General features: G+C 40.1%; 1 protein-coding gene across 1 annotated transcript; it reads left to right on the top strand.

Annotated features, from left to right (window-relative positions):
- Positions 1-2,978: 2,978 nt before the first annotated feature.
- On the top strand, positions 2,979-9,571 carry LOC140945807 (uncharacterized). Its single transcript, XM_073394858.1, has 3 exons — positions 2,979-3,123; positions 6,829-7,353; positions 9,216-9,571. Exons 1-3 carry the CDS (start codon positions 2,994-2,996, stop codon positions 9,554-9,556), a joined length of 996 nt encoding a protein of 331 aa, XP_073250959.1. The 5' UTR covers positions 2,979-2,993; the 3' UTR covers positions 9,557-9,571.
- The last annotated feature ends 1,255 nt before the right edge of the window (positions 9,572-10,826 follow it).

Below are 10,826 nucleotides of genomic sequence, written 5' to 3'. Positions count from 1 at the left end.
ACTCAGGATTGCTAAGCTCACAACAACTCGAGGAATTACGAATAGTTTATTGACGTCATCAGCGTGCTCGCGCTATTGAATTTGATTAGGCGAATTTTCTAGCTATGTTATAAACTGTGTTACACCTCTTTGTTTTTTGTTCAGTAGTTTGTGGACTGAGCAGCTGCTCGGAAGAGAAGTCACCAATGGTGCCTAACCCTGACCCCAAACAATACTAAAACAATTGAAAGAATGACATGCCATTGTTTCCTGCGACCAATTAGGAGAGGCCTTACGAGCAGCTCCAACACTACTCCATTCAGTTTCTAGCTTGAAAGGGTACCGGATTCCGGAATCCCAGAAATTTTTGCTGGTGGAATCCGGGATAAGCCACTTTTAGCTAGGAATCAGATATCCGACAAATGATCCAGAATCCACAGCGTGGAATCCTGAATCCAGGACTGTCTTAGATTTCCTGACATGGGGCGATAGTAACTGTTCACAGTGATCTTGTTTTGGTAATTGTATGATTTGCTGTGCTGGCAATCAGGAGAAGTATATGATGATGGCAGGTAGTTGCGGCTTAGATGGCCCGGCATAAAGTGGCGTCGAAACGCAGGCATATTACCATAGAAAGCTAGGGCGTTGTCATGTAATTTCTCAGTTTTTAAAACCCTATTTACTTACTGCTTTTAAGAATGTCAAAATTACAAAAACCTGACGAGTGCTGACCGAAACGTGAATTATGGTAAAAGCGGCGTCGAATGTGATGCAGATATTGTACCTGGGTGGTTTCGGTATCAAGGCGAGGCAGGAACACTGATGGCAACTACATCCTCGACAAACAAAACCGCTAGCTACTCAGGGTAAGCTAGGGTTCAGCATGGTGGCATGGCGGCGATTTTCCTAATACAAGGATGATCGTGCCGAGTTCTGCTTAAAACAACAAAGGGAATGTAACAGAATTATATTAGAATGTAAAGGTGTCAATTAAAAAGGTTAATAAAATAAAAAGAATAACAGGGACAAAGAAAAGACTTGTCTAGTTCATCTGCCTGTAGCCTGCGTGGCTTACGTCGAAAGGCGTTGGGGAGGAAGGGAAAAGGGACGGGAGGAAGGGGGGGGGATTGAGGGAAAAGGGACCAGCGTTCCCACTTTCTTAATACAAGGATACACGTCGTGCCAAGTTCTTCTTTATGCAACAAAGGGAATGTAATAGCATTTTAGTTTTTTAAATACAACCTGCAGTAAACAGAGCAAACTGGCTCCGGTTGTTCAAACGTTAAATAGCACTATCCACCGGATAAATCACTATCCAGTGGATAGCTTAATCGGTTTCCCTAATACTTATGCGATGGACAGTGATTTATCCGTTGGATAGCGCTATCCAACTTTTGAGCAACAAACTGCCTGCAGCCTGCGTTGAAAGAGAGGAAGGGAGAAGAGAGAAGAATTCAAGAGGAAAAGGGACCAGAGTTCCATCGCAGTCACACACTGGGTGCTTCCCGGACCGTATTCGGGAATACTGGAAATACAAAGAGTAATCTGGAATATTTGTTCGATTGATCTCCAATTCCAATTCTTGAATTAAGGCAATAAATTATTTCCAAACGAGCAGAACGCTTGTGATAACACGGAATAATGACGTAACTTTCCTCGCGTCGCATAGCGGATGTCGTGGTCTTATTTATTTGTGATTCGCAATAGCTCATCCAAAGGCACTTTTCCTTAAGCGCTCGATCGTGACAGTGGGGGTGGAATTATGCGTAAACCGATGTTTATTATCATTTATGCCGATTTTATTGTCGAAGAATCTCTTTAGGCAAAGAGCTTGACTCAATTATTAATTCCTAGTAAACTGGCGGTTTCTCCGGTAGACAAATTGCAATGTGTAAATCTGTCTTACGGTATTTGGTTCATTCGAAGCATTGCCAAAACCGTAAAATTCCGAAAATAAGCCCCAGGGCTTATATTTTTCAAAGGCCCTTTTTAAGGGTCTTACTTTGGAGGGGCTTATATTCGGAGGGGCTTAAGTACGGAGGGAAATTTACGTTTCAAAATCGATTGGGCTAGCTTGTAGTGGGAAGGAAATTTACCAATTTTTCTTTGTTTTACTTTGTATTCGAAGGCAAATTCCAAGTACAAGCCCCTCAGCGGGTTATATTCGGAGGGGCGACTTAACGGAGGGTTTTTTGCGTTACCATTTTGGGGGGCTTCTATTTGGAGGGGCTTATTTTCGGAATTTTACGGTACCCTCCCCTAACACTGATTGAGTGAAATTTTAAGGTAGTTATAACGAGTTGCCTTTGGACCGTAAACAGGTTAGTCAATAGAAAACATTAATACTTGAATTTATTTTTCAATTTTCCGTGAAACGTGAATTACTTGATTTTTCCGTGAACGAGAAAAAATTTTAGAAGTTATTCGTGACGCAAGAAGAGTCAACAAATTTCACGCAGTCTGGCACACTGTTGATATTTTCTTAACACTGGACACTCAGTCAGTGTCACTTCATTTGGCTACGTTTAGGATGATTTGCTTTTCATACACATTAGTTTTCAACGGAAGTCGAACTCATTCTCTGAAGTTAAAAACGATGACGTCACAAATTATACACAAGCGCTCGTACGGTTGTTAGTGTGTCAACCGGTTGGCTAATTTCATTTGTAGTTTGCTAACTCCGCCTTAAGGCATGGGGGAGTGCATTCTGTACAATACATAATACTCGACTTTCGAAACAAGCGCAGTTAGCTAAGCCGAAACGGAAGTAATAGTTATAAGATCATCGTTCCAAGATGTATACGACGCCAGTTGTAAATACAGAAGAAAATTATATAGAGCTGGAACCCACCCAAACTGGCAACCTTGAAGGACCATACGATGACATTATTGAAGTAACTGCGACAAATGGTCAGGTGCAACCAGCTGGTAACGGGGATAGTTACAAAGGAAGCACAGTGGGGCAGCTCGCAACAACAGAGGCCCCGACAGCCGAAATCTTGAGCCCCAAGCGAATGAGGCTCTTCATGTTGACGGTCATCATCGTAACGTTCGTGATCGCTGTTGCCGCTTTGGTTTTGGCCATAATGAAGAAGGCGGATGGAGAAGGTTCAGCCGCTCCGAAGCAGGAAACAAAAGCACAAGGTAAGTGGAATGATAAGCTGTTTTCTCATAGTTCTACTTGCGTGTTTCTCGATATTTTTCACCACGGAATTTGGTTTTTGTAGAGAATTTTGATTAACACTACTTATTTTTGAGAGAGGTAATTATGCAAATCGATTTGGTACGTCGCGTCATTACTATATTAGGGCTATTTAAAAGCGCGTAACATGTGGACCAAGCACATCTCTCCTGATGAAAATGGTTGTAGGTTTTGTTTTTAAACAACAAACCCCCGACTTTTTTGCTTCAACGAAAAAAACGCCTCCCCGCAAGTCATAGAATTCGTCCGGTAGTTGTAGTATACGGTATTAGACTGCGCTATTACTAAACAAAAAAACTACAGTGTAGCTACCATGCAAATCGGGTATTAGAATTTTAATCTTTCTCTAATCACGCAAAGAACAATAACAAGTGTTGACTTCTTTACCCACAAAAATTATAACCATGCAGCGACATTTAACGGTTGGAGTAACCCAACTAGGCTCAATTTTCGTTTCGCTCTGTAAATCACATTCCGGCGGGCAAGGCGAAACCAAAAGAGAGCCTGATACAAACCTTCTACGAAACGCCTGCCGCCCTCTTTTTGGATTCATTGACATTTGCTGAATCAGCCAACCAAAATTACTTCCGTTGCTTGTTTTTTTAGTATGCAAATTTTTTATACCTGGGAAAACTGCAGACTCGCTGACTTGAAAAATAGTTTTTACCTTTTAATTTTTTAAATTGAAAATAAAACAGTCAGCACAATCACATTTAACTTCTTACGAGATTAAAGGAGATCTCGAAGGTTATTTCTGTTGGCGTAGAAAGTAAAAAGTCTTCAAAAAGATGGCGACATGATGTTCTAGCTTTAATATTTTGGCTAGGCGCGCTCAAATTTAAAATACTGAAATTTCTATTTTTCTGTTGCCTTTATATTTTCCTCGGCAATTTTGCCCGATTTTCAGTACATAAATCTTTAAAAATCTTGGAGAAATAAACCGCGAACTTTTTCCAAGGATATATAAATTATCTCAGAACAAACAAAACGAGCATTTAATTTAGCTGTTTTAACTGTCCCGTGCGTACACTATGTCTTGCAATTTGCGAATTTACTAGAGAAACAAACGTATAAATAAATATATTTTTTAAGTTAGAAAAAAAAAAGAAACCAGTGCCCTCTACCGAGAACAAATTGAGATTTACTGTGTCTTTGAACAGACTCTACTGAGGAAGAAAATCAATTTGGTTAACTCGGGATGGGCGGGGGGAGGTACATCGCAGTTGAAGTGACGGGATGATCTCGAGATGTCAAAAATAAAACCCGCCCAAAAAATCCCTATGTGGGATGTATTCGTCACAGTTTGTGTTTTTCGAGTGTTTAACATGCGAAATACGTCGAGTAATTCAGTGTTTGACCATGAGTAGAGGAACAAGAAATAAACTGCTTTGTCTTATTTATTTCTGTACTTCGCTCTAATGGATTTAAACGGGCTAACGTCACGCTATTTCAGAAAAATTCAGGAAATATCTGAATTTCATTAAAATTTTGAAAGCCGGTTCAAAAAAATTAGAGAAATTCGGAAAAGCCAAAAATGAGCAGGAATCAGCTAAACTAAAGATGATCAAACCGGACGATTGCACTCAAGTTATCTCTAAACTTATGAAACTGTGTTTTCTGATGCATTATTTTGTCAATGAAAAGCATATGTTTTAGAAAATTGTTAAAAAGGGTTTCACTGCCTTTTGTAACTTTTACTTTACCAACCCTCGCGGAGTTCAAACAGTTCATCGTCATCTCCTCAAATTACGTCAAAACAATAAAAAAATCACATGAACAATGAGATTTTATGTTGGCCTTAACAAATGCATGCGTTGTTTTTGTTGAAAAAAGGCGTTGACTCAGACGTTGACACTGCGATAATATGTGGATTTAGTTAGGGCTAAGGCTATTTATAATTTAAATCAAACACATTCATGTGACTTTTGAGGGAAAGGCTTAATGATTTTAAAGTAAAATAATTTGCAAACAGTCCAAGAGTGAAACAAATCTGGCATCGAGTTAATAGCCTTATATTTACACCCAAACGACAGCAATCATCTTCGATGAGTCAAGAGTCATAATGGCAATTTACACATTGTATTAAAATTAAAACCTTAAAGGTTTCATTCCTTTGTCTAAAAGGGAGGCCAAAATAAAAAAATCAAGCCCAATTTTTTTTTCGACAAGTTAACTTTATTTCAAAATCTTGCCAACAAATGTGGTGATGTGTAAGCTAGCCATGCATCTACACTTTTTATACATCATATCTGAGCTAAACAGTATACTATGAGGCGGTGTTCTTTTACTGTAAGCTTACATACCTCGGACAGAATGCGGTTTTTCACAATTTTGCAGGACAAATTTTTAGTTCCCAGCAATCGTAGAACTCGCAATTCACAAAAACTGAACATATCTCTTTTTAAAACAGCAAGTGGACAAAGATCTTTTTATTACAGAACTGTAAGTGTATGGAATTCCGTTGACACGTCTCTTAAACTTTCTAGGAATGTAACACTTTTTAAACAGTCGCTTACATCTAAGTTGTTGAAGGAACAATAAGAGATTTAATTTCCTCGGCTTTGAACATTTGTAAATATTGTAGATTTCCACTATGGGTAATATATGTTAATATTCTTTTATTCTTAATATTCCTTTTTCGAGCTGTTTTTCAGACACTCTTACCACAAGATTAAAAAAAAATACTTAACATGCTGATTATGTGACTCGAAACTGAAATGAAAGTTTGACATCAGTGATTAGTTACTTCGTCTGTGAACCGTGCAAGAGGACTCCCCCCCTCCCTTGTACGACCCTCCGTATAAAATAAAGGGTGCATGGGGTAGGCGGACAAATAAATCATTTTGCACTGATGGGAAGAATTTGTTTTCCTCATCTACTGACTAGTGATTGTTATTTATTGGGTGTAAGATTTTACATGTTGTTTCTTTCTTGCACTTTGCAAATGATGTTTTCTCTAAAATCACACAGCCCCACCCTTAAAAGTCATACAGGTTTCCCCAGTTAACTGATTTGTGGATTACAAGTTTATAGTTTGATTTAAATTACAAATTTATAACTGGAGCTAATTTTAGCCCTGGCTAAATTTATATATTACATTTATTCCGTGGTAGGTTTCCTTTCTTTTATTGCTAATACTCTCAGTAGAACTAGCCAGTTAATTTTAAAATTCTTTCTGTGCTTAATAGCTTATTATATTCTGTCTTTGAAAAGCCCCTTCGGGAAAAATAATAAAATATGTATGTGACCTTTATTGAAGTAGGTATATACGTTTTTTTTTTTTTTAATGAGCGGATTCTCGCGTGCTGATTGGTCGGGAGCTGTACAGTATTCGATAAGAGTACAGACCATACGACGTCAGCGACGAAACGTTATGGTGGCGCAATTTGTTTTTCTTTTCTCACGCGCGCGATTTTCCGAGAAACTTCAACGAAACTTGACGTCAAAACTCTGCAGTGTAACCACTCGGCCGCGGCTCTTCGTTCCACTTGAGTTTTGAACACTTTGACGTCATTTGTTTAGTCAATAAGAGTATAGACCAATGAAAATTGTTGTCGATTTGCTATGTTGTTTTTCAGAGACCCTGTTTATGGATGAATCATTTAAGGTCAGATAAATGATTATTGATTATTTTCAAAATTATTCAGTTACATTCGGAGCTGTCTTCACAAACCTCGGCGCGAGCGGAAGACTGCCCCCAACTTCCCTTGGTAGTTACTACAGTGGTCAGGATCATGACGGTCAAGTTACATTGGTCAGCGGTATTCAACGCTGGACCGTGCCGTACACAGGCGACTACAGAATAGAGGCAATAGGAGCTGCAGGGGGGTACGACACGAGAAGTAACGGAGGCATATTTCGTGGAAGAGGTGCTAGAATGGAGGGGACTTTTAACTTATCTCAAGGCGAATTAATTCAAATACTCGTGGGTCAAGAGGGTGGAATTAACAATGTAACTACTTCTGCTGGAGGCGGTGGAGGTACGTTTGTGGTGATGATTGGAAACAAAGCGCCATTGATAGTGGCTGGTGGAGGAGGAGGCGTGAATTATTCCAACACAAGATATACTGGATGTGATGCAACGACGTCGATAATAGGTAGAACTGGGCACCTGTCATTGGAGGGAGGCAGTGGTGGTTCCGGAGCAAAGACCGGCCAGAGTACAAATTTAGGTGAGAAAATTTAACTGTATAAGAGTGGATCCTTCTTTTCAAAGCACCAATCTTATGACCATCAGTTTGGATTCAGTAAGATAATCCACTAAACTACCCTGGCTCCAGGGGTCCCTTCTCAAAATACCTTATATTAAATAAACCGTGCTTACGGTTTGACAAGGCTCCCGAGATGGACCCCTGGTTACACAAGCAAGCAACCTCATTTCCATGCGAGAAATCAGTTCAGAATCTGAACTGGGTCGCCGATTGTTTACTCCCACGTCCGAAGGGGACATTAATGCTGTAACAGTGACCTTTATTGGCTGCATCGAAGAACTTCACCGCAAGAGATAAAAAAACCGGTTGCGATCAGATGTTCATGACAAACAATATAATCCCGGGTTATAATTCAGAGATCTCGACTTTTATGTTTCCCTTTGGAAGTGTGGCTAAGCAATCTCTGGCTAAACTTCGAAATAATTTAAGCGAACATCCGACAACTGGATCAACGTTGCTCGAGGAAGAAGCTTTGTTTGAATTTTTCCTACCAAAGGACGTACTTTGAATGAATGTGATGATTTCCTGCTATAGTTTGTCTTGGGCTCAGTTCTGCAGTGTTGTTTGCGCCGGATGTCCATGATGTTGAATTCTCACGGATATTACCCTGGGTGCAAAAGGCTATTTCTTTTTTCCCTAATTCCTGGTAGTTCGCGGCGCCGTTTATTTTCTAAAAAATGCAGCAGAATGATGTTTTATTTGGTATAGCCGTTTTGTCTGGCAATATTTAGTTTGACCCGGTAAAGTAATACAAGTGTCGCGGACCTCCTTTTATCCTGTTGACTTCCAAAAACATACAGAGTGTGTACTTCTCAGACTTCTCAGCTGACTTCTGTCCTTTTTAAATCCTTGACACTTGAAGTGTATTTTTTGGTAAAGAGTATGTGACAACTTTTAATACACCGTAGCAAAGTGAGCTTTCGCGCTATTGTCATGCATCGCAGACGCAGAGTCACGTACGATCAAATCTCAGCTGTCAGCGTCAATGAAAACAAACATGCACGTCAGCTCCAAACAGGTTTGGTGAGATATTTGATCCTAAAATTGTATGGAAATGAGACTCGTAGCTCCTGTGACCAGAGGTTATTTTTTTCTCTCGGTGCTTCGCGCCTCGTTGACGCGGCTTCGCCGCGAACCATCAGTATCGATAAGACAAAAATATCCTCTGGAACCCAGGGTACCACTAAACAAGCTTTTCTTGAATAACTGACACTTTAAAATTATTAATAGAGAGATTAAGCATCGCGTTTTCAGAAAAAGGCAAACATACACTTGTACCACGTGACCAAGTTTTCCCGTTAATTGTCGTTTACCGGTTCATTATAACTACACGAAAATCGGTAGATTCACGCCAATTCTATTCATAACAATTGTTTTAATCTGTTGACTGCTCATTTCTCATTTTGAAAATTTCTCAACTTGAATCTCCCGTTTGCTGTTTTTGGCACAGTAAATCACATCTCACTCCCTAAACTCTCTTCTATATTTTTAGATGGCGTGAAAGTTATTTAACTGGCATTTCGTTGAGTAAACCATTCAGCTCGCCGATTTTTTTGACTACGTGATATTTACATTTGGGAAAAATTTCACCCTCTTTATCTGGGTATTGTAGTGAAAAATATTGCCATTCACTCATTGGCCCGGGAAACAGCCGTCATCCTCGCTCCTTGCGTCCCTAGCGGCAAGAAGTTCAACACCCTTTTTGAATCTTTTTTTGGTAAAGGAAACTTACAGTACGGTGGATAGTGCTCAGCCGTCTTTTAAACTACTGAGAATCGGAAAGAAAAGGGAATTTGTAAAGCTTCTTTATTTCTTTACTTTAGGCGGTGGCGGCGGTGGGTTCTACACCAGTGGACGAAGTTCAACGCAGTTTGGAGGTTCCATGGGGACTGGTGGAGAAGGCGGCGGAGGGTTTCTTCAGGTAGGAGTGGGTGGAAGAGCTAGTATTAACAATGTTGGTGGGGGATTTGGAGGAGGTGGTGGTGCTCATGGAAGGGAAGGAGGTGGTGGTGGTGGTGGAGGCTACTCTGGGGGTGGTAGCGGGAAAGGTTTAATTGAAGCCTGTGGAGGAGGGGGAGGATCCTACAACGCTGGAAAGAATCAGCAAAATGAATGTTGCTACAATGCAGCTGGACATGGTCAGGTGACCATAACACTTATTTAACCCAACAAGTACAGTGTGGCTTAATAATTTTAGTCCCTAAACAATCGTATAGTATAGCGGTATGAATGTAGCTACAAGTTGCTAAATTTAATTAATGTGTTCCTAACGAATGGTGCCTTTCAAAGAACATCCCTATAAAACACTCTACAAAATGAATTTGCCCACCCTATTAAAAACTCAAGTCAAGACCTCGCAAACAATACCCTGTTTGGTGGCACATGCCCGTCTCCGCTAAATAACTGGACCCTTTAAGCCCCACGATCCACATACAAATTCTCCAGACTGAACAGTTAGGAGAATATGGTTTAAGATCAAAGTGTCCTTCTTTTGTTAATCAATTTAGTAATTCTCATATCCTTTACTCTTGATGATCTGCTGATTTTGTTAGGAGAAAATTGATGTTGGTCACCCTTGGGACCAAAAGGGATAAGGAAGTGGAACTGATACCAAAACAATGTGTTTGAACAACTAGATGGCCCGTTTGTGATTAAAGCTGTTTAAAACGCGACGTGGCGCTGGACTTAAAAACTATTACCTAGTACAAAAGGCGCAATTCAACGGGGACATTGAATCGAACGTTATAAAACAACTAAGCCGATACTACGCGCGCGCTAATTGGCTGAGGGGTAAGCATGAGCGTATGTAAGCGCGACCCTTTGTGTTCAGAAGTCGTTACGTCACGTTGCCATGGTAGCAAAATCTCTAGATCTCAACAAAGCATGGTCCTTCAAATATGGCAAAAAAAGACGAAAAAATTGAACATTTATGATTTTCCTGTGCATGACTATACTCAGGACCAAAACGGTAGCCCATACTCTTTTCTATGTTTCAACAATGAAAATGGCCGTCTCTATCAAGAGAGATTCTTGAGATCAACAAATTTCGTTACCATGGTAACCTTAGTCGCACTTCTCTTCTTTATATCGGTATGCAATTGGTTGAATATCTATCACCTAAGATGTCTTGTAATGACTGGATGTAGTTGAACCAAATGCCCCTGTGTGGGATATGGTATAGGCGTTGAAAGAAGGGGAGGTAAGAAGGGAGGGGTATAGACTATACACCCTTCCACATTTTTTTGCCAAGTTTTGTTAAAGAACAATTAGCGAATATCAATTAACACTGCTGGAAAGAGCGCCTTAAAATTAGCAAACTTGCCAAGTTTACAGGTTATACGTCAAAGGCGTGATTATGCTGCAAAACGTCCCGAAATCTTCAGGAAATTTGTATGTTGTATGCTGGGGGCACGAACTTGCTTCCCACTGAACAA

Source organism: Porites lutea, chromosome 8, assembly GCF_958299795.1.
Source record: "Porites lutea chromosome 8, jaPorLute2.1, whole genome shotgun sequence".
Taxonomy (NCBI): Eukaryota; Metazoa; Cnidaria; class Anthozoa; order Scleractinia; family Poritidae; genus Porites; species Porites lutea.
The sequence above is the reverse complement of the archived record's forward strand: the minus strand, read 5'-3'. Positions and strand labels throughout refer to the sequence as shown.